The sequence below is a fragment of the Convolutriloba macropyga genome, unplaced genomic scaffold (assembly GCF_964194025.1).
Source record: "Convolutriloba macropyga unplaced genomic scaffold, txConMacr16.3 SCAFFOLD_704, whole genome shotgun sequence".
Taxonomy (NCBI): Eukaryota; Metazoa; Xenacoelomorpha; order Acoela; family Convolutidae; genus Convolutriloba; species Convolutriloba macropyga.
The window spans coordinates 57,484-82,085 of record NW_027453622.1 but is presented as its reverse complement, the minus strand read 5'-3'; the positions used below and the strand labels follow the sequence as shown (position 1 = coordinate 82,085).

Genomic DNA, 24,602 nt, shown 5'->3' with positions numbered 1-24,602 from the left:
CCAACTCTTGACGGTCTATATATATGAATAATAATTGTTAGATTTGCCCCCTTCACTCTTGCATCGTTTTACCCCCTCAGAACAAATTACCCCCTCGATCTTACACCATTTTACCCCCTTGGCAGCCCAACTCTTACATCATTTTACCCCTCTGAAAAAGTTACACCCGCACTCTTTCACCATTTTATCCCCCTTGGCAGCCCAACTATTATATCATTAATCCCCCCTGAAAAAATTACCCTCTCACTCTTACAACAGATTACCCCCCTTGGCAGCCCAACTCTTACCTCATTTTACCCTCTCTGGACAAATTTTCCCCTCATTTTTACACGATTTTACCCCCTTGGCAGCCCAACTCTTACATCGTTTTACCCCATCCGAACAAATTATCCCCTCACTCTTACAACATTTTACCCCCCTTGGCAGCCCAACTCTTACATCATTAAACCCCCTCTGAACAAATTAAATTCTCACTCTTTCACCATTTTACCCCCCTTGGCAACTCAAATCTTAGCTCATGTTACCCCCTCTGGACAAATTAACCCCTCACTCTTACAACATTCTACCCCCCTTGGCAGCCCAACTCTTACCTCATTTTACCCTCTCTGGACAAATTTTCCCCTCATTCTTACACCATTTTACCCCCTTGGCAGCCCAACTCTTACATCGTTTTACCCCATCCGAACAAATTAACCCCTCATTCTTACAACATTTTACCCCCCTTGGCAGCCCAACTCTTACCTCATTTTACCCTATCTGGACAAATTACCCCCTCAGTTTTACACCATTTTACCCCCCCTTGGCAGCCAAACTCTTACATCATTAAACCCCCTCTGAACAAATTGAACTCTCACTCTTTCACCATTTTACCCCCCTTGGCAACTCAAATCTTAGCTCATGTTACCCCCTCTGGACAAATTAACCCCTGACTCTTACAACATTTTAGCCCCCTTGACAGCCCAACTCTTACCTCATTTTACCCTCTCTGGACAAATTTTCCCCTCATTCTTACACCATTTTACACCCTTGGCAGCCCAACTCTTACATCGTTTTACCCCATCCGAACAAATAACCCCTCATTCTTACAATATTTTACCCCCCTTGGCAGCCAAACTCTTACATCATTAAACCCCCTCTGAACAAATTGAACTCTCACTCTTTCACCATTTTACCCCCCTTGGCAACTGAAATCTTAGCTCATGTTACCCCCTCTGGACAAATTAACCCCTCACTCTTACAACATTTTACCCCCCTTGGCAGCCCAACTCTTACCTCATTTTACCCTCTCTGGGCAAATTTTCCCCTCATTCTTACACCATTTTACCCCCTTGGCAGCCCAACTCTTACATCGTTTTACCCCATCCGAACAAATTAACCCCTCACTCTTACAACATTTTACCCCCCTTGGCAGCCCAACTCTTACCTCAATTTACCCCCTCTGGACAAATTAACCCCTCTTTCTTACACCATTTTACCCCCTTGGCAGCCCAACTCTTACATCGTTTTACCCTATCCGAACAAATTATCCCCTCAATCTTACAACATTTTACACCCTTGGAAGCCCAACGCTTTCATCATTTTACACACTCTGAACAATTTACCCCCTCATTCTTATTTTGCAGCCCATTGCAGCCCATTCTTACATGGCAATTTCATTCAGGGGGGTAAATCCTGAAAAGTCCTCCCATTGCAGCCCATTGCAGCCCACTCTTACATGGCAATTTCAGTCAGGGGGTTAATTCCTCAAAAGTCCTCCCATTGCAGCACATTGCAGCCCACTCTTACATGGCAGTTTCAGTCAGGGGGGTAATTCCTGAAAAGTCCTCCCATTGCAGCCCTCTCATACAGGGCAATTTCAGTCAGGGGGTATTTTCTGAAAAGTCTTCCCATTGCAGCCCATTGCAGCCCATTCTTACATGGCAACTTCAGTCAGGGGGTAATTCCTCAAAAGTCCTCCCATTGCAGCCCAACTCTTACATCATTTTACCACCCATAGACAAATTAACCCCTCACTCTTACAACATTTTACCCCCCTTGGCAGCCCAACTCTTACCTCATTTTACCCTCTCTGGACAAATTACCCCCTCACTCTTATTTTGCAGCCCATTGCAGCCCACTCTTACATGGCAATTTCAGTCAGGGGGTTAATTTCTGAAAAGTCCTCCCATTGCAGCCCATTGCAGCCCACTCTTATATGGCAATTTCAGTCAGGGGGTAATTCCTGAAAAGTCCTCCCATTGCAACCCATTGCAGCCCACTCTTACATGGCGATTTCAGTCAGGGGTTAATTCCTGAAAAGTCCTCCCAATGCAGCCCACTCTTACAGGGCAATTTCAGTCAGGGGGTAATTCCAGAAAAGTCCTCCCATTGCAGCCCATTCTTACATGACAATTTCAGTCAGGGGGGGTAATTCCTCAAAAGTCCTCCCATTGCAGCCCAACTCTTACATCATTTTAACCCCCATAGACAAATTACCCCCACACTCTTACATCAATTTACCCCCCATAGACAAATTACCCCCCACTCTTACATCAAAATGGGAGAATTTTAGGGAGGACATTCGACCCGGGTTTAGAACAATTATGAACAAAATTACAAACATAAAATTGCTACAATAAAAATTAATTGAACATCATAGTTAGACCAGATAGATATTAGTCCTTAAATCTTCTTGCAACTGACTGAATGGAAAGATTTTCGAATTTTAGCTAAAAATAACGAGCATAAAAAATTAGATAACAAGAAACAGTTGCTCAATAATTAACACTTTATAGGAATTGTTTTAGTTCGTTTACTGGTCTTTTTGTTTGTCTAACTCACTGTTTTTGAATAAAATTCCAGATTCAACTCAATTCAATAAAAAAGATTGTTATGAGACTCAATAAATAGTAGACGCATTTTTCATGAACTATCGTCTGTTTTCTACAGAAATTATAATTGATCTCAAAAAATATTTAATATTGGCTGCATCCGTTCAAGTTTTTACGGAAACATTGGACAAAATTGAATCTTTTTTATTTTAAATGAATTATCAATTAAATTGTAAAATTATCAGTTAAGTTATCAGTTATTATTGGCAAAATAAGTGATCGCAGCATCTCTTACAATATTTAAGACAATCAACTCCCCCTGTCTTGGAGGCTATATAAGTGTAGCAAGCCCCATTTACCGTAAGCATGCCCTAATGATGGTACGAGTAAACTGGGGATGGTTATCTTGTAAGATCGTTCAAGATTCTGTCAGAATCCTGCAGGATGATGCTAGATTTTCTTCCCGAACTTTTTTAGACCAATATGCCAAAAAAATACTTTTTCCCCAAATCTTTTTAGACCAATATTAGTGATACAAGAGTTTTGCAAAGCAAAAAATTCATCGCATAGAGATTCACTGTGCAAAAATGCTTTAATTGACATATGACGAAGAACAAAGTAACTTTTTACCAATACCGGCAAATTTAAAAAACCACAAAAATAAAAAAATGTTGAAAAATTTATTAATAACCAGTAATAATAAAAAATAAACGTAGAAGTGTTTTGTTGTTTTTCTTGATTGAGTGCAAGAAAAATAAAACTATTTAAAAATTTTTAATTCAGCGATTTGTCGTTCAAAACAACATGGTGAAGAAAAATCATGAAAAAAAAAATAAAATGATTTAACTAATTTTAGGAAGCTGTAAATTTTGGGCATCACACCAAAAGTAGTTATTAATAATTTTGTACTGAGTCAATAAAATTCGAGTTTGTTATCTTGGAAGGCATTAAGTATAACGCAGCTTAAAATTTTACCCAAATACATGCAACCATTTCTCAAGCTTTTATTGCATTTAATGAAGAATAATGCATACAAGCTAACTAGGCTCTAACGCGAAAAACCCCTAGTGCCGAGTTTTTGTGAGAACTGAAATATAGCGGTAATATTTCACCGAGTCATCTCATTGAACACAGTTTTTTTTAATTTTTAGTGGTTTTCGCCGTTGACACGGAATGTTTATCTATCTATATATATCTATATATACATATACATATATATATATATATATATATATATATATATATATATAAATATATATATATATATATATATATATATATATATATGAGTCTAGTAATAAGACAGACTGTAAATATCTTGCTCAAATGGTGATTTATTATGATTCAGTTCAAGTAAGAATGAGTTGTGTAAACATTTTTTTCAGATAACGGTAATCAATACTTTCTATATCTTCAGCCTCAATGGACCTATCCCAAATCGACGACAGTTCGTCAAGCTTGGCATCGAAAAATATAGAGGCTCCAGAGAGGCCAGAAGAACACAGTAAAAACCTGCCAACATCATTCAGCATTGACGAAAAAGATCTGAGCAAATGTTTGGAAGCTATTGGATTTCAAGACACTCAATCTTCGACCAATGAGAAGAGTTCTGCTGGAGGTGTGACTGGACATAGAGCAGCACTGATTGGTTCAAAGTTTTCACGAATGGTGACTCGAGCCCAACATGCGACCAATACAGAAGAAAAGGCTGCTAATGCAGAATTGATTGGGTATGCAGCATCTGAACAAACAAAAGAGCAACCAGAAACTCTCGACACTTCTGCATTGCATGATAGTAAGTAAAATTTATCTAGAAGTAAAAATTTATCTGTAACATTATTTGAGAAGTTGACTTAGAAGTCCCGACTAGATCTATATTGGTTGAGCAATCTTCTTAAAAAGATGAGCGTTGAATGACAAAGGAAGCCACTTTTTTCCAATTTTTAGTTTTGATATATAGAATTAGATTTGGGGATTCGAATCACATCTCTTAAATAGTACCAAAGTTTTTATTGAAATTCGATTAAAATGATTTCAATATTAAACAAATCTATCGCTAATAACAAAGTTGTCGCTAAAAACAAATATATTGGAAAAAAAAATTTTCGTATTCTGTGCTGATAAAGAGAGTTCCCCTTGATTATTTTTTTATTCGTGTGTTTATGAGCAAAATTTTATTCTAATGTTAAGTCAGAAAATTTGTTAGAAGTCTACTTTTTTTCTTTAGTTCACTTTTGTGACTTTGTGAAGATTATAGTATAAACTGTGCAACGTCCTGGGCAGGGTTTCTGTTCAACAACGAAGACCAGAACAAACAAATGATCAAAACAACATGAAATTTTATAAAACAGTCTACGTAGAACCACTTTGATGAAAAAAAATTAAAACAATAAACAACTACTGATCGAAAATTCATGTTATTTAAGATCTTGTTCGTAAGTAGGTCGAGTAATACTCTAGCAACCCTACCCATTACTATCACTAAAAACGCAAAATCTTTTATCTGCGTGAGTTTGATATAATACATATTTCACTTAAATTGTTCTATCTAATTTTTCGTTCGAAGGAATGAAACGAAGTAAAATATTTGAAAATTAATCAATAGCTTAACATAATTTTAGAAATCAGAACAATGAAACAAATCTTTACATGCATTTTAGTTCGAGAGTTTTAACGCCTCGGCATATTTCCACAACGTGTTACCAAAACGCGTTCACTTTTTGACTTGAATTAAGGCATTGAAATATTAAGAAAAACCAACGGCGGACTTTTACCTACCAAGTAAAGAAGCATAAAAAGTAGGGAAAAAACACTGATTTTCGAGCCATATCAACGAGCATACAATTGATGTTAGTCCGGCGGTGTAATTATTTAAGTTGATTCATTATTTACATATTACAACAGAAAACTTAAGTTAATTCAAATTATGTCGCATATCTCAAAATAAAAAATTAATTAATTAAGTTTATAATGTCAACCCAACCAGTAAACAGTAGTTCTAATTCATTTTTTCCAAATTTAAAGTCACACCATGTTGAACAATTAACCTTCCACAAAAAAGGGTTCATTTTGTAAGCTGAGCAGAAGAAAGTTCTAAGTTGCTTGGGGAAACTTTTTTGTCTTGTTTGATTTTAATTTCACTTGTTAATTTATGACCAACCTTTATTTTGTGTCACTACAAAACAATTTGGTTGTTCTAAAACTCGTATAATAAGACTTTTATCCCATTAAGGGATTCTACAACAGAATAACTCCTGGAATGATACTAACTGACAACACAGATACCATGCTACACCCTAATTCTATGGGCTTCAGAGGGCGTCATATCAAAAAAACTCTGTTCTTTCCCCCTCTCAACCCAGTTTAATGGGCATATAGCTTTTACTCCGGGCTTTTACTCAGGGCGCTCGTGCTAATTGTTACAAAAAAGTGTGCATTATAGCAACACGCAAATTGTAATTGAGAGCATCACAAATACGTTGGGGGAACAGAATAGATACAGACTTTCATTAGAAAAAAAGATCAGAAAAAAAGACTATCAAAGTTATCAGAAATTGGATTAGCTGATTTGTCTTTAATATTATTGTTTTGCAGGTTAAATTATTACTGAGCTGTTTGATTTAAGTGGCAAAATTTAACTTATTGCGCTTCTCGAATAGTACCTAATTGTGTATGTTAACTGACGTGATAAAATTTAAGATTAACTTTATGGATGAAATGAGCATGTGTCTAAAATTATCGCTGCAATATATTGGTGTGTTAATTAGTAAGAGCGAACTCCAAGTAGGTTATAATAATTATAACTAAAAAATAGGACTCCAATTTTTTGAGCTCGGATAGAAATGTGAAGCTTCCACTACCCTCCGATTCTTTTAAAATGGCACGCAGGATCATTCAAGATCATTCAAGACAGCTCTTGGTAGTCTTTAACATAATGAGAGAGATCATTATGACAAGATTTGGAAAAATTTTGTTTGGAATGCGTTTAATAGATCCCAATGTGTTTCGTTGATTAAAAAATGCGTTTCAGGCGAAATAGCCCATTTCGTTTATTCCGATAATCTGCTTCGTGTTTTGCTGAAAATGGGCAAATGTTTGTCAACTCTAATTTAATGACCGCTTTTCTGGAACTAAATGCTTCGCGAAACTTGTTTAGTTCAGTTTCTTGTTTTCTATTAACTCCAATAGTGCATAAGATATATATTATTTAAAAAATAGACTTTGAGGGTCGAAATCTGAAAAGTTCCCTGCAAACTGATTTAAAGTTTTTCGCATGAAAAATTTTGTTTTTTCATCACCGGTTGCATCATAAATAAGTGTAATCATTCCTTGATCCTGACCCCAAAGTTCCCTCACTTAAGAAAACAAGTCACATTTTAGATCCCCTGGGCTCTCACATGGACAACAAAATTGACCTGGATTCCCAGGAGATGATCTCCTTTCTTTGGATCCTGAGATCGTGGCTTCTGGACTGCACTGCACACGGGGTGCCAAAAGTGATAGCCTCCAGTAACTTCCACCGGAAGATATTCTGGCTAATTGCTGTCATGATCAGTGCCTCGTGTTTTGTTTACCAAATAACCGACATGTTTATCGATGTTTACTCTTACCCAATAACTGTTAACCTGCAAATTGCTCATCAAAATGAGCTTCAATTTCCAACTATAACGTTGTGTAATTCCAACAAACTTAAAGAATCGTTAATACGCCATAGTGATAATAGTTCTGATCTTTACAAGGTCATAACTTTTGAAGATTTGAACGCTATTGGATTGAAAGATATATACGAGTCGATGCAACATCGTGTTGGGATATTGACCAATCAGAGTGAAGCAGCTAATGGAACACAAACGACAACTGCAACTCCCGCCGAATCTAATCAGACTGACGTCAGAGTCTGCTCTGTCAATCGCGACTATTTAGGTTAGTTTGTGCGAGTAATGCGAGTTTTATCCGCAAATGTACCTTTATTGTAGCTGTTTCGTCGATTGCTATCAATTGCTCAACATCGCGGGTCGAGGTGTCACCGCTAAAAGTCGCTAAAAGTTGTAAGATTTGCGTTGAATTTGATAAAAAGTTTAAGATTTGCGCTCACTGCGATGAATGCGTTGAAAAAAATTTTAGGCGGCGGAAAATTTTTCTTCGACGCTTATGCGGTGAAAAAAGCATCGCTAAAAATCGCAATTCTTACAAAAATTCACCGCTAAATTCACCGTTAATCTTACAAAGTTTCACCATTGGAATAGTTGTATGAAAAATGAGATGTTTGAACTGGATTCGGGGATTATTAAACAGAAAGTGATTAAAGATCATGATGCATCTTCAAATAATGCTGTACAATCCAGGCTGAGGTGTGCGCTTGAAATCATCCTGATCAGACCATTTCAGACTGAAAGTGATTGTGATCAGACCGTCTCAGAGCGAAAGTGCCTCTGATCAGACTCAAGCACGCTCGACAGTTTTTGTCGACCGAAAGTGTAATTTTGAACGCAAAATGGTCAGGTGTGCGCTCGAAATAATGGTCTGATCAGGACAATTTAGAGCGCACACCTCATCCAGGTAATTGAAAATTTTTTACTCACTTTTATGTTTGGCGACAAATTTTTCTTTCAGGACGACGTATAGTAACTGATTGAAATTATAAGTAAATAAATAATTAAATGAAATAAATAAGCCGCATCATTATTTCATTAAATCCCAGTTTTTGAAGATCATTAAACTTTTCATAAAGAAATATTTTGATAATTATCCACTCGCATAATTGATTGGTTTTTGCTTCAGGGCAAATTGACTATACTATCGATTTTGACTACTGGTCTTGGGACTACGAGAGAATTGTGGACTACACGGGACAGATATCTCCTCGGAACGAATTTCAGGTACTCCTAGAGTGAAACCTGTGAGTAAATTATGTTGGCTGCAAATGGTTGAATTGCAAAGCGCAATAGGCTTCAAGAAAAAGTAACAAAAGGCACACTAATCAGTTCAAACGCCAAAAGCTTGATATCTATCCGATCACAAAAACATCACACAAAAAGTTTTCACGCACGGCGCGCAATTTTTGTTGTTGCCTGATCTTTTTCCAGTCGATCAAAATTTTATTGATTAAAAATTGCCTCATTTACTTCAAAAATGTGAAGTTTTAGTCATTTTAATAGTAATCTGAATTGGGCTCTAGTGTGACGATGGCAACTGTATTTCTCAATCGTGGATGTGTGATGGTGACAGAGCCTGTTTTGATGGATCAGACGAGTCACCTGCCCTCTGTGGGTCTTGCCCCGTCAACAAGTTCGAGTGTGACGACGGGTTCTGCATTGATCCCAAGCTAAGGTTACAAGCATAGGATTGATAACCCAGGCTAAGGTCCCCGAATTCTGATCGGACACACTCGATCCCACGCGCTCGAAAAAAACATGATATGAATGGTCCCATAAACTTGGAATAGTCTGATCAGATGCAGACTCAAGCACACAAGTTCGATCGCATCTTCTTCTAATCAAAGACAACTTCGTGCATAATTGGGTCCAGTGAGAAGCAGTTTCAAATGCAACTCAGTCTTGTTGGTTGCGATGGCTGGGTCCCAGATCAGAAAAATGTTGGTCTGATCAGAAACAATTCTAAGCACAATTAAGTTATAAAGGTCTAGAACAAAACTTTTTATCTGAAAAATTTAATTTTTGATTAAGATTTGTTAGCTCTACCAAGAGCCAACAGTACAAGAAAGTTCTGATCCGAGACTCCACTGGAGTCTGTTGGCTCCTATCAGAATTAAAAGGTCTACCAGCCAGCAACACCAGATCCCCTTTAGGAATAATTATACGGAACTGCTGACATAGAAGTTATCCAAAAAACTGCAGCTCACTTTCATCTATTGTGCAGGAGTATTAAAACAGGCATGCAAAAAATAAAAATTCAATGTCTCAAGATTTGGTTCTCCGCATACCAAATTGATTTCTTTTCAATTGAGTTCTTTGATCAATCTTTTACAAACACGTTCGATATATTATTATATAATGTTCCCAATGACCTCGGAAAATCAAGTCAGGAAATCATGATGATTAAGGAACTCGCCAAAACTCTAGATTTCACCCTTTCCCGATTCAATTGCCAAGAATGCGCAACTATAGCAACCAAAAGAGGAATCTCAGCAGTCTAGAACCTATGTTTTATAACATAATTTGAAAATGTACCTCCGCTACAGAGAAAACCTACCTTCTGAAACGGTTTTTTGAAACAAAGAGGGTGCCAACACCCAAAAACGAAAAGATAACAATATCAAGCCCCCCGGCATGGAAGTCAACCCCCCAGAGAAGGAGGAAATCAACAAGAAGTTGCCTTCGAGCAAGGAAACCTGTGCGAATTATCCCCCAGCATCGAGACTAGCCCTCTAATATTTTTAGACGTCACCAAAGAGAAAAAGTTATTCAAGGGTTTCAGACGTCACCCAAGCCAGAGGGCCTAACATTTTTTGTGGTTGCAGACGCACCAGCAAAAGTTTGCCCGAGGTCTCAGACGTCACCTTTGTATTCCTTCTCCCGGTGAGATCTGTCCATAAAGGACAGAAAGTTCCCACATGTAACATGTATATTGTAGAGATATTGCTACCCCTATAATAAAACTGGTTCTCAAGGTGCAAAATAACGCAAAAAAACGTTCACCCTGACAACGAACAGCTACAATCAGAATCTTTTCCTCTTTTAACGCTTGTACAGTTCACTGCCACTTGGAAACTTTGGATATCCACAACCAACGGAAATTTCCAGACAGCAATTAGCCTCCCGTGAAAGAAGGACATGATGAAGAATTTAAGAGTGTACACCGAGAGGTATTTGGACCCTTAGAAGACTTGTAGACAAATCATCTGAAACGGATGGCGAAGTACAAGTCGTCAAGTTGAAAACGGCTTACGGCTCGTTCGTTCGCCCGGTCTCCGGCCTCGCACGGGTTTTTCTCAGTAGTTTTGAATGGTTTTTCAGCTCTGGCTTTATGCAGCGTGAGTTACCTCTAATTTCAATTAGATGCTTTAAGTCATACAAAATTGCTATTTCAAACACAGATTCAAATCAGACTGCAACCAGGTTGATCTGAAACGTGCCTTTCTTCTTGCAGCATGATCCCAATGGCCTTGGGAATTCAACTAAGGAAATCATGATGATTATGGAACAAGAAGTTGCACCTATTACAACCAAAAGAAGAAACGAAATAGTCTAGAAGATATGCGTTGGTTCTGAGTGCAAGATGTTCTAATCAGAGACGGTCTCAAGTGCACGTGCAGCAGAGTCTGGTCAGAGACTATTTTGGTCGAAAGATATTCTGATCAGAGACGATTTTATGCGCATATATGACAGATCAAATGTGAATTCCAGTACACTCTGTGAATATGACCGGAAGTGGTTTTTAGCTCTCTTGTCTGATCAGAAGGCAATTGACAGCCAAAAGGTTTCCGAGCAAAATTGAGACTCGTCAGAATTAAGTTCCAATACACTTTTAGTGCAAAAAAAACTTGACCGCACTTGAGTCTGATCAGAAAATGATTTCGGTCTCGAACCTCGACCACGTACTCTATTAATGTTTTCTGTCATACAACATTTAAATAAAAATAAAGACTATGCTATAGTAAAGAAAACGTTTTATCATGACATTTTTGTTCCAAATTATTTTGTTAAGATGTAATGGGATATTCGACTGTCCGGATGGGACAGATGAGGACGAGAAAGTGTGTGACCTTGACCTGACTGTAGGATACTTCATCTGCTGCACCTCCAATAGAAGAGTACCACTCGAACACCTATGCGATGGGTAGGTCCTAACACTGAAATCTATTATATAAAACAGAATGATAAAATCCTAGAGCAAATGAATCAATTTTTTATGGTAAAATATTTTCAAGCTATTAATAAGTTCCTTCCTGATAAGTTTTGTATCTAAAAACTATTTGACTGATCACATGAATCTAAATTTTAAGACAAGGAGGCTCGGTAATGTGCGTTCGCACATGATGTTCCGACCCGAGCTCATCTACATTTTTGCCTTAATTGTCAACAAAAATATATATTTGAGTAAAGTACATAATGCCATGCCTCATTACAACACTCACGAGATCTGCCATTAAAAAGACTACGAGAAAAAAAACAATTAACAAAATAAACAAAAGCTAAAACTTCAAGGCAAAAATTCAATATAAAATTTTAAAAGCACCTAGTAACAACGTCAAAATGCAATCAGATAAAACTTTAACTACACAAAGTTACTTTTTCCTAACCATACAGCAGATGGAAAATTTCCTTAATGAGGCTAGGTAAAAAGTCGACGAAGAGAAGAAATAGAAATAATGAGACGAAATTCAAAAATCAATCAACATTTTTTAAACCAAATATTTTCAAAAGTCTTCAAAATCATTAGCTTATAACGAAAAAGTTCTTGATAAATTTAGTAAAAAGTCATTGTGAAACCAATGGGGCCTGTTTTGGTTAGACTAAGCCATGGGAACGGACAAAAGATAAAGAAAAACCCAAAAAATTACAAACACTTTGCGAAAACACAAATTATTAAAGCCATTAAAGTCATTAATTATTATCTGAATAATACGTATTTCTATTTCACTTTTTGTTCATGCTAATTCAGTTGAAATTATGCTGAAAAAATAAGTTCATTTGGGTCACCTTGGAAAATCATTGGGATCTATTATTACCCGAATGTGCTAAAAGAAGAGAAAAAGAAACAAATATACCACTCACAAAACTATTATAAAAACGCATATTGTCCAACAAACAGAACACCAGTTCCACATAATATCAGTAGACATGTTCATTTTTGAAATACAAGGATTTGGATGGGACCTCTCAATGTTGAGAATAAGATACAAGTTGACAAAAAGAACAACAAAAATGAAAAATTAAAAATTACTTAATCATTACTTAATTACAAGCTTATGAGTCAGCTTTTTACGGCTGCAAGAAGAATAAAAAAGCAGGCAAAAACAGCAAATTCAAAAAAATGAGCGAGAAGAGTGTCGAGCTCAGAGAAAAATCTTCTATTTTGCCATCAAAATTTAAACAGCAATAGGATTTTTTTCTTTTTTAACAAAATGACTTCAAAAAATTAACAAATATGAACAAATACATTAAAACAACGAAATTTTTGAGAAAGCCCTTAGTATCAACGCCATTAAATTCGATGGATTTCGGAGTAAGCCAATGAATACGCCAAATTATGTCTCGATGGGACGACGACAATGTTTTCATTCCCAAGTCATCAAGAAAACATTACAACAAGTCACTGACTATGAAAACAGAAACAAATACAGACAAAGTCCAAAAATTCAGTAGAACAGTGGGAGAAGAAAGTGTCGAGGCCATTTAAACCATAAGTCTTTCTCTGAAAACATCATATAAGTTCCACTGAACGACTTCTGTAAGTCAATGGGATCTATCAATTTTAAGATAATGTGATAAGATTTCAAAACGTTACAAAATTGCGAAAAAGAAATATCCAAAAAAAAGAAATTATGAAAACTCGTGCATCGAAGTCATAAAATTTATAGTTAGAAGATAAAACCACTAACTGGATAAACTTTGAATGAAGTAAAAATGAAAAGGCTTCTGACATTACTGAGACTGACTTACACTTCACAAAAAAGTTTACGATTGATTAAATTTCAAAAAAAATTTCGAAAAAATGTTTTTAAATTCTTGACAGACAATAAGTTCAAAAGCTTTCAACGGATGTCAACAAATACGCTCAGATATGCCTTGATGGGGGACAATTATCTTTGTCAAGCGTAGGTATTCAATAAGACCTCACAATATGTCCTTTGTCTATGAAAACAACCATAAATGTAAGTGAAAACCAAAAATTCAGTGGAAAACTGCGAGAAGAAAGTGTCGAAGCCATTTAAACCATATGTTTTTCTCTGAAAACGTTATCTATGATCATTTATTTGTCCCCTGTAAACCAATGAGAGCTATCAATAATAAGATAATATGATATGATTTCAAAAGGAACCAATATTACGAAGATATACAAAAATTTTGAAAAAAATTTTTTGAAATCTTGTTGCATTGAAGTCAAATGATCAATAGTTAGAAGATAAAACTACTTACTAGATCATTTTTGGTTGCAATAGGAAAGACAGGGGTCCTGTAACTACTGAGATTGACTTACAGTTCACGAAGATAAGTTTATGATTGGTTAATGTTTTAAAAAAAATTCTAAAAGTTTCTTTTCAAAGACCTAAAAGCTATTAGTTGTTCATTTAAAGCACTAGACAGGTTCATTAATGCTCATTAACAAACCTATTGCACTTTTAGGCTAAGAGTTTGTGCCATAGGACTCCAAAAATTTTGAAAAACCAAAAAAAAACAGAAAATCCAAATTTCAATTAAAGTTAGAAAAAATCAGAGTCGAAGCCAAAAAAAACATGAAAGATGCCTTGAAAACAATTTTTTGTTCATTGGGCTTCTTTTGGCTGTAAAGGAGAATTGTCATTAATGGAACCTCGATATGAAAAGTGACTGGCCTCTAGCTGACTTGAAAGAAAAAACGAAAAAAAATATGAAACGTTTTCTAAAAAAGGAGCTCTCGAATAGAAGTCGAGTTTTTTTGATAATAAACTTCGCTATGAGACCCAAAGAAGTCTTTTTATCGCCTTTGCTCTATTAGGAACACGAAAATGATTCATTTTGTCGCGTGAAATGTAGTCTTGAATTACTATTTTCATAGAAAAAATTTTAATTTTAACAAAGATTCCCCCAAAATGAACAAAATCAGGCCAAATATCACATGTTCACACAAAACTTTAAACCTCGATAACTCCTCGAAAAAAAAACGAAATTAAAAAAAAATCTTTTTTATTTCGAATTCTCCGCTGGATGAGCTTTTTAATGATGCCACTAATATTTCTCTTCGATGAATATATCCGTCGGCCATAATGTGGGGTCGGAACAAAAAAGTTGTGAGAATAGTAAAGAATATTTAGATCAAACTCAATTTAAATGACGTATAAAACTAATTTTATAATTGAGGCTAATACAATTTTTATTTTGACATCATTACGTGGCAATGTCACTTATTTTCACGACACGTATTTTAAACTTAGAGTTATGAGTGTAGGAGGAATCTGGCGACACAAAATGAATTTTGTTCAAAATGTGTGCAACAATGTGTGTTTTGGGGCTGGTAAGGGTTCCCATGCGACACTTTTTTCCTCCTTTGAAGTATCTAATAACTACGAGATTGTCAATAAGTAGAAATGGAAGAAAATCGTATTAGTGGTTAAATTCAGAATTGTCCATCTCAACACTAATTTTGAAATAATAAGAGAATTTGTAGTTTGCAATCACCCATAGCACTGTTCGCAGGAACAAATTAAGTCTTGAAGCTGGGTCTAACAAAATTCCGGCAATGTTTTTTAGACTGATTACTTGCCCATAAAGTAGGCTTGGGTTGAATATACCTGTGAAACCTAGTTACAAATTGCAAGCTTTTATATAAGATATAAGAACTTTATTTCCACGTTTTGCGTAACCTTTTTATATCGAGGAAACGAAATATTGTCACTCGTTTCCATAAAACGCAAAATTTATTGAAATTTGCTTTTCGGTTATTGGCCACGTAATGTGTAAAGACAATCTGATTACTTATAATAAAACATCTATTTTTGCAGTTGGTCATAATCATTTCAAATATTTTTAGAGGAACCTAGTTGATCGAATCTTCCCGACAGTACTTTTCAACCAAAAAACAATTATTGTCGAGCAGGAATCAAGTATAGAATCTGAATATTTAGGGTGGAGGTTTTACCCTATTCACAATTCCACAATTGTCCCTAGAATCAATCGTTAGAGAAAACTACTGGACTGGATAGTAACTTCACAAACCTTCTATTCTTAACTAGACTAAAGGGTTATACCAGGCCCTCCGTTCAAGTCCTAAAGAAAGTATTTTCAGGCGCTATAGAACTGTAGTCAATTGCCAATAATAATGATGATATTAGAATATGTTTGTAATGCCTCTCTATGTTATATGATATTAGAGCTTCTAAGAAGTGTTTTACCAAATGAAAAAAATTGGTGACTCGAAGATTGAGAATTATACCAGGTCCTCAATTCACTTTCTAATTAATCGATTAACCAATATACTTAAAACAATAGTAGATGACGTGAAGAGCTCGTCGGTGTTCACTCCACAACCCAACCAGACGAGTATTAACCAACTCGATAGAACGTTAAGACATTGCCCATCAGGTACTTCAGGTTTTTGCAGACTTTTTCAATTGTCTACTTGGTTCACCAGTTCATACTATATGCGTCAACTTAACTTGCCAAGTCTTCCACGAGCAGGCAGGCCTACCCTCAGAGTGGCTTCACTCTGCGGTCTCCTAGAAGGAGCTTGGCCGATTAATACTCTCAGAAATCAGTCGTCTTGATGTTGTCCGGGATTCGATGCTGTCCTCCAGTTCGTTAACCTAACTTAACCTAATTATTGATTGGTTGATCACTACTTTACTAGTCACCAAACTAATTTCAATCCAATAAATTGAAGCTAGATTGAGTATGATTTCAGATCCTTAGAGATGTATTGTGATGTTACTAATGTTGTACAATTACGCTGTTGATTAACAGAAAAGCCGAAAGAAACGATTAAATCTTGCCCAGTCCTAATTATTACAGGCTATGGTTCCTTCAGAACATCTAGTTACAAATGCCTATGAGTGCCAAGTATCGAAGCGTTTAGCAAATACCTACTAGATAACAGTTTAGGCTCCGCTGAGTTATAAGAAAATGTCTAAAAAGAGAAAGTAGTTGAAAATTTGCTAAGTTAATTTAACAAAAAGTACAGTTACCACAGTACACTAGTTCAAACAATTATTAAAGTTTTCAGTACCACGACAGAGATCTGTTAACTAACTCGTCTAATAAAATTTACTCCCCAATTCGGATTATCACAACAATATAATTATTTTCAGACTGATTTTGGTTACAAAAATTGGCTAAAATTGAGCGGTATATATACTGTTTATCTATGTTTGGTTATGATAGTTTAGTCCTATTTTTAGCAAATGTTCCGAATCTTTGTGTGAAAAATGCTTTTTGGGAAAAGCTTTCAGAAGGTCAATCATGACTTTGATAACCTAGCCCGCTAATTTGGGTTTCTAATCCAATATTACGTGGGTGAAAATTTTGATGTTCAATCTATGATATAATCTTTATCAGAGTCCATATTTACTTATTCAACCGTTCTCATCAGTTTAAATTTCTTCACCATTATTATCTTTGTACAGTTTCAAATTTAGAATTCGCTTTTTTGTTGGGAATAATTCAAGGTCAGTATTAATTTGGTTCTTTTCCGAAAAACGCTTAAGTTTAGCTTTTGCATTCCTACATTCCACCCATCCGGACTAAACTATTCTCCTGAACAGTACAATACAGTGAAATTAGTAACAAGTAAAAGTTTATAAAAGCACCATCACCATATTTTGGTACGACAGTTTCTTTTTAATCAGCGTTTGTCTTCTCATTTTGCATTCTCTCAAACAAGTTCAGTCTCTCTTCAAACTGCATGTCAGTTCCGATATCTCGTTGATCATCGTTGGACAAATTGTGGATATGTTTTGTAGTGTTTTTGGACTTGTAACACTTCTTCGCTGCCCAGACAGCCAAAAAGACAAACGCAAGACACCATAAAGAGAAACCAAGCAGACCAGCCAGCTCTTTAAATGTATGCAGTGTTGACCCATGGCGAAAAGATGTTTTCCTCTAGGAGTTGTTGATGGATTTTGTCCACCATCTCACTGACTAATTCAGGCGTGACATCAAGCGTAGGGACATCTTTGAGTGCCGATCTGATCTTATGCAACATCAAATTCCGACTCTCTTCTGTAGGAGTGAATGCTCGGGATGTTGAAAGCGGTATCCAGTAGTTCGGGAGTTGTGATTGTTGTTATTAGTCCACTGTGTTGAAGACAATATGCTGGATCGGGCAACATGACCAGTCCATTCTTCGGGTGAACCAGTTTTCCATCGCAGGAGGGGTGTACTAGGCAACTTTTACAGGCTGGTACACGGTTTGAAAACTTTCTGCCCCCACTGTAGGTCATGTTATAAAGAAATTGTTGATCGTCTGCCGCGTTGAGGAGGTACATAGAGTTCCCAAGGTAGATTGCTGTCGGTAAAATTGGCTATTTGGTTACTTCTCCTGTGCAAGTCTTCAAAGCAGCTACCTCGTGATTGTATAGGAGTGAAGTCAAGTAGAGTTGATCTTGCGCGCTCACCAACGCTACTGGCTTTGTGCAAAGTATCAGCAATTGTGTCCCCAAACAAGACAGATATTCCTCACTCTTCATTTCGGCGTAGCTTTCTTCTCGCCTTGATACGATCAAATACTTCGTTTCTAATTTTAGAGTTGCGGCCGTCGTTGTGCTCTTGATTGGTTGTGGCTGGGGGATTGCTTTGTAGGCATCGTGAATTGGTTCACCACTGTATACTGGCACCTCCATTGTGATTAAGAGTCCGTGCGGATTGGAAAAATATTTCTCACTAAGGGCAAGCTGTAAAGTAAACTTGAGTGGTCGTATGGTATAGAACACTTTTTATCTCCCAGCTTCATAGTTGTAATTAATTTTCGTAAATCCTCGTAGGGTACCAGTGCGGCTGGCAGTATTCCCTTGGATAGCACTCCAATGCTTGTAATAAATATGTTTCTCTGTTCCGTCAAATATAGTGTTTGTACTTGTAACTCGCTGGGCATAGCATTGAGAGTCCATGATATGTTGTTAATTGCACTTTGGGCGCGAAAGGCATACATAAAATCATCAGACCTTCGATGATCACAGGCTTGGGCTTGTTCTATTTCTTCCATTGTTTTTTGAAGTACCTCCAGTTTTGTTTGCAGAATCTCAAAGTTATCCTCTGAGTAGTTTAGCACTTTTCGTGTTTTTTCATGAAGCTTCAAACTACTGCTGGCCATTATTTGAATAGACTCTCTTTCTTCGTTGTGCAGGTTAACCATTCTTGATTCCAAATAGTACAATCGTCCTTCCAATTGTTCCATCTTTCGCTTAGAACTTTCGCACAGACCAAAAATTGAGAGTAGTCTACAGCCTGCTTTTTCCAGTAAGGTTTCTAAAGTTATCGCCGTCGCAGCTCCCACTGCGAACAGCAGCGGTGATCGTCTCTGTCGCTGAAGAGTTATAGTCTGGTTTACAAAAGATGCTACTTCTTTGACAAGCTTTTTCCTCTCTTTCTCTGCTCTTTCGTATTCTATCTGAATAGATGAGATTATTCCGTCAAAGTGGTGCTGTAATAGTGCGCTTTTTTCTGGGTTGTTGCAAAACTGAGAGCTCTTCCCTGTTTTCTGTTCCAATTGCTGAAGTTTTGAAGAGAATTTATGAATTGGTCGGTGATACACGTTCTACAGCTTTGGAAGTGGGACTGCGATATCCACAGTCAGATATGAGTCGGCCAATGAAACTGGAGTTTGTGGTTGAAAGAGAACATGCGCAGTAGTTCGTGCACTATCCGCTGTTTGCTGTCGCACCGCAAGTGTTAATATAAATATCAGAAAGTTGTACATCTAAACATTATTATGGTTAATTACTGCGCTAAACCTAGATGGCATTTTTTCTGTATTAGAAAGAGTGCTACATTCTCTAATAATTCCCCCAAGTTCGCTGAAATTTATTTGAACTAAACAGCTCTTTTCATAATACCGGTGATATATTAACTTGCAAGATAGTTTTTTTATGGTGCTATTTAAATATGCTTTACGATCGTCCCCATCTTTAATAAAAATTTCGGCTCATCTTTTGATCTTTACAATTTCTTTATGCAAAGCTATATAGAGAAACTTTATCAAGTTTCCTTTTGATTTTTTTATTTTTTAAATAATATATATATATATATATATATATATATATATATATATATATATATATTATATATTCTTCTTTTTATTCGTCGTCGATTCGGAATCGTTTTGGGTACTTCACTGCGCGTCTTTCTCGTGTTTTAGCGATGGAGTTTACTGTTTCGTCAGTTTTGGTTCCCAAAAGTTCTGCAAAGGTTTTTGGTTTCCACATTTCCCTCTTGGCGCTTGCAGTTGTTGACTGCGTTTCACTGAGGTCCCTCAAGACAATTTTTGGCTTGTGTGGTCGTTGGTGCAGTGGTGTAGAGTCAATCTCTTTGACTGGGGTTACAAAAGGGGTCTGGTTCTCTTGTGTTTTGTCCTGTTCCGGAGTGATCGGTTCTGCTGGTATATTAGTCTAAGTGGGCCTTTTAGTTGAATGTTCTCGCTCTGCAAAGAGATCGTAGAAAAATTCTTCGTCCTCGTCCATCCATTTGAAGGGACTCTCTTGTTTGGGTCGTCTTGATGTAATTTCTGGGGTGAAAGTTTTATTGCTTTCTTCAATGTGAACTTCCTGGTCATACGTATTTTGGCGGTTGGGCCATTTCTCTTGATGAGATGATCTTGTTTCCAATCTGGGTAACTCGTCTTCCTCCTTCACAGGCTTCAATCGATTGTAGTGGACTATCTGCCATTTCTTTGAGTTTGTGTCTTTTGAGATTTTACAGTTGACTTCTGAGGTCTTTTTGATGATGCTATATGGTCCAATCCAGGGAAGAAAAAAATTCCTTGATTTTGCTTTTTGGGAAGCGAAAAGCCAAACTTTCTTTTCTGGCTTTAGTTCCTCTCCAAAGACGTTTTTCTAGTACAAATCTTTTTGTCTTCCTTGTTTCTAGCCAAGTGTCTCTCTGGCATTCATATGTGCTTCCCTGAACTGTTCATTGAGCCACCTTGTGATTTCGTAGTTGGCAATTTCGTGACCAGGTGCTTTCGGGAGTAGCAGGTCAATCGGGTATTTGCATTCTTGTCCAAACACAAGTGAGAATGGAGTCTGTCCTGTTGTTTTGTGTACGGTCGATTTATAGACGAAGTTGAGATAGGGAATCATTTGATCCCAGCTGCTTGGATTGTTTGCCCAGTATTTGGAAATAACATCCGCAACAACTCTGTTGTGACGTTCTACCATGCCATTTCCCTGCGGGTGATATGGAGATGTTCTTGTCTTCTCTATTCCAACAATTTTGCACACGTCTAGCAGTAGTTCGCTGCAGAAGTTTGCTCCTTGATTGGTGTGAAGGCAATCAGGTGCTCCAAACGTCAAAACCCAGTTCTCCACAATTGCTCTAATAACATCTTCGGCCGTAGTTCTTTCTAAGGGAACGCAAACCACGTATTTCGTGAAATATTTTGTCAATACGAGTATGTATTTCGCACTGCTTGCCATTGCTCGGGTAACAGGTCCCAGGATATCTGCTGCCACTTTGCTGAATCGGATTTCAACGTTGATTGTCTGGAGAGGGGCTATTCTTTTCTTTCCCGTGGTAATTCGTGCTTGACACAGGGTGCAGTTCTCACATTTTCGTTCATTGTGTTTTCTCATATTTGGCCACCAAAACCTCTGTCTTGCCCTGTCCAAGGTCTTTTGAAAAGCAAAATTGCCTCCACTTAGTTTTGAATCGTGAAGTTGTTCCAAAACTGTTTCTCTGAGTCCCTGCTGTACTACAAGTTGGTTTGTATTGCTTCCTTCTACATGCCACTTCCTGTACAGCACGCCATCAGTCATTTCCATCTGGTCGCAGAGACCACAAATCACTACTGCATCTTCTCCTTGTGCTATTGCGTTTGCCCTCTTGATTTTTAAGTATCTCAGCGGATTTTGGTCTGGATGTTTCTCAGCGTTTACCCATTGCAAGTTGAGACGTAAGCAGGGATCGTTTCTTTGAGCCAGCCTAAGTGAATTTACGTCTTCTTGAAATTGGATACTCATTGGTTTGTTCGCGTCCTCGGCTGTAACTAAGTTAATTCTTCCGAGGGCGTCTTCCAAAGAGTTAGCTGATGGGCAACTTCCAAACATAACCAGTCTCTCAGCTTCAGTTAGCTCAAGTGTGATGCTACACTGTCTTGACAGTCCATCTGCATTCCCGTGCTTGTCTCCTGGTCTATGTACTACTTGAAAATCGAATTCTTGCAGTCTTTGAAGCATCCTTAATATCATCCCGTCCTTGTTTTGTCTATATAACCACTGTAGCGATGCATGATCTGTTCTGAGCGCAAATTGAGTTCCCCAAATGTAAGGCTTAAACGATTTCATCGCCTAAATGACTGCTAATGCTTCTCTCTTCGTTATTGAGTAACGACATTCTGCTGGCGTCAAAACTCTGCTAGTGAAAGCCACTGTGTATTCTACTCCACCGACGATATTCAAGAGTACTGCCCCTAGACTGTTGTCGCTTGCATCCGTGTCCACGATAAAAGGAGAGTTGTAGTCCGGATGTTTGAGTACTGAGCTGTCAATCAAAGCCTCTTCCAGTTTCTCGAACGCATTATGGCATTCAGGGTTCCAAGTGAAACGGCTGTTCTTTTTTGTTATCTGGTGAAGATGTTTCGCTATCCCAACAAAGTCTTTGATGAAACGTCTGTAGTAACTGCAAAATCCAATAAAAGACCTCACTTCGGTAACGTTTTCTGGTAGTTTCCAGTCCCGTACTGCAATGAGTTTATTTTCATCTGGTGCAATTCCCTCTGGGTTCGGTTTGTTTCCTAGATAGGTTACGGATTTTTAAAAGAGGAGATATTTCTTGGGTTTGAGTTATAGATTGGCCTGGCGAAGAGCGTTAAAAACGAGGCTCATGTGTTTTTCGTGTTCCTCCACATTCCTACTAAACACCAGAACGTCGTCCAAGAAGATGAGGACAAACGAGAAGAGATATTCATTGAAGATGCTTGTCATAAGTTGCTGGAAGGTCCTCGGTGCATTGCAAAGTCCAAATGGAAGTCTGAGGTACTCGTAGTGTTCACCATCGGGAGTGACGAACGCAGTTTTTGTTATAGCACTCTCAGCTAATGGGACTTGCCAAAATCTAGAGGCTAGGTCGATGCTTGAGAAAATCGTTGCACCGTGAAGATAATCCAGTATCTGGTCAATTCGCGGAAGGGGAAAAGCGTTTTTCTTTGTTACTTCATTTAGTCTTCTGAAGTCTGTGCACATTCGATTGCTCCCATCCTTCTTGGTAACGAGAACGATTGGTGCACTGCACGGGCTGTTTGATGGTCGGATAATGTTTCGTGCCACCATGTCCTCAATCTCCTTCTTAACCACAATTATCTTTCCAGGTGCAAGCCTATGAGATGTAAGCTTGATGGGCAGTGTCTCACCTGTGCCAATTTCGTACTGAACCAAGTGTGTCTGTCCAAGTTCGTTTTCGTTCATTGCAAACACATCTCTGAACTCTCGTAGCAGTGTTTTTCTGTCGTCTGTTTGTTGGTTAATGTCTGGAATTGCTAAAGAACAAATCTGTTCTAACTCTTCATCGCATGATAGGGTTAGGTTTGTTTCTGCAGTTACCCCGTGCTTTATTTTTTCCGTTGTTTCAATTTGATCAGGACCGGATTCTGCTTCCGTCTCACAAAGATGTACGTGCCTGGGGACTTCAGATTTATAAGCAAATTGCAAATTTACAACATTGCTTTCTTTCTCCATCATCAGCTGCTTAGAATGGAAAACGATTGATACTTTATTCTCCTCCATCACCTGGGTTCCAAGTATCGAAGGCACGTCTTTGTTTGGGGTCACCAAGAGACCGGCTTTCACTTTAACCCCGGCGTCGAAGGTTATTTCGCCAGTGAAAACGCCAAGTATTTCGAAAAGATCATTGGTGGCCGAAAGAACTTGTTCTCGGAATGGTCTGATTTTGGAACGCTGTTCGTACTGTGAGTAAGTTTTTTCTGAAAGAATGTTCACTTTGCTCCCAGTACCCACTAACGCTTTGTGTTTTCGTCCGTCAAGATCAACCATCACGTAGACTGTAGGTCCAAGGACTGCTTCGGCTTGAACTTTGTTGATACTGTTCACTTGCTCTGAGTTCACTCTCTGTAAAAAGCTTTTTACGATCGGTTGTCTATTGGTGTCCAAGTTTGCGGAAATACCCGGTTGTATTGTTCCTTTCTGTGGACACTGACTTGACAAGTGCCCAAACTCGCGGCAATTATAGCACTGCATCGCAAACGTTCTGGGTCGAAAGCCTTCCGGTCTTCCCGGACTTCTACTCTGAAATCTGGGCTGACTTGATTCGGATAGAAATTTTGTTTGGGTCTCAAGAATCTTCTCCATGATCTGCGTTTGTCGCTCTTGCTGCTCTAGCATCTTAACCAAGCTTCTGGTCTGAAACTTGATCATTTGATTGGAACCCGATGACAGACTGATGTTAAGTGCTCTAAAGTCAGCTGTTACTGACTCATCGTGATCTTTTTCACCCTTTCTCCTTCTCACATGTCCTTTTCTTCGTCCCAGCAGTCGACTGGATTCCGCTTTACTCATGGCGTCTAGAGCAATGGCCCGTTTTGTAGCTGCATTGAAGCTTCCCGGTTCTTCCTTCAGGAGTGTATATCTGATTTAGCTGTCCGACAGTTCGTCCATAAAGGCATCTTTGTTAGCTTGCTGTCGTCCCGCAACATCAAGATGAGCATTGGCTGCCTCTCCTAACTTATGAACTCGCCTTGAGAACTCTTGGATTGACTCTGATTCCAATTGCTGAAGATTTTTGAATTCGGTGCGGGCACTCCTTGCGTTCGGAAAGTCGCCGATTCTGTTGTTAAGAGCGTTCAGAACTCTCGCTATGGTCGGGGCTGGTTGTCCTTGCACTTATTGAAAGTAATGATTGGGGAGATTGTAATACTCATCTAACGCATAACTGTTCAAAAACGTGGGTAGGACCTCGCGTTGTCTCTGGT

The 24,602-nt window shown here is 37.9% G+C and overlaps 1 protein-coding gene across 2 annotated transcripts in view; it reads left to right on the top strand.

The window, feature by feature from the left end:
• LOC142358421 (uncharacterized) overlaps window positions 1-24,602 on the top strand; it is a 73,964-nt gene that overhangs the window by 5,488 nt on the left and 43,874 nt on the right. Inside the window, exons 2-6 of one of the 2 annotated variants that reach the window (XM_075409823.1) lie at window positions 4,228-4,605; window positions 7,191-7,733; window positions 8,592-8,689; window positions 8,989-9,140; window positions 11,478-11,609. In XM_075409823.1, the coding sequence (XP_075265938.1) occupies window positions 4,233-4,605; window positions 7,191-7,733; window positions 8,592-8,689; window positions 8,989-9,140; window positions 11,478-11,609 (1,298 nt within the window). In that variant the 5' untranslated portion in view covers window positions 4,228-4,232. Of the gene's footprint in view, window positions 1-4,195; window positions 4,606-7,190; window positions 7,734-8,591; window positions 8,690-8,988; window positions 9,141-11,477; window positions 11,610-24,602 lie in introns of both variants that reach the window. The other variant, XM_075409824.1, reaches the window with a different exon arrangement.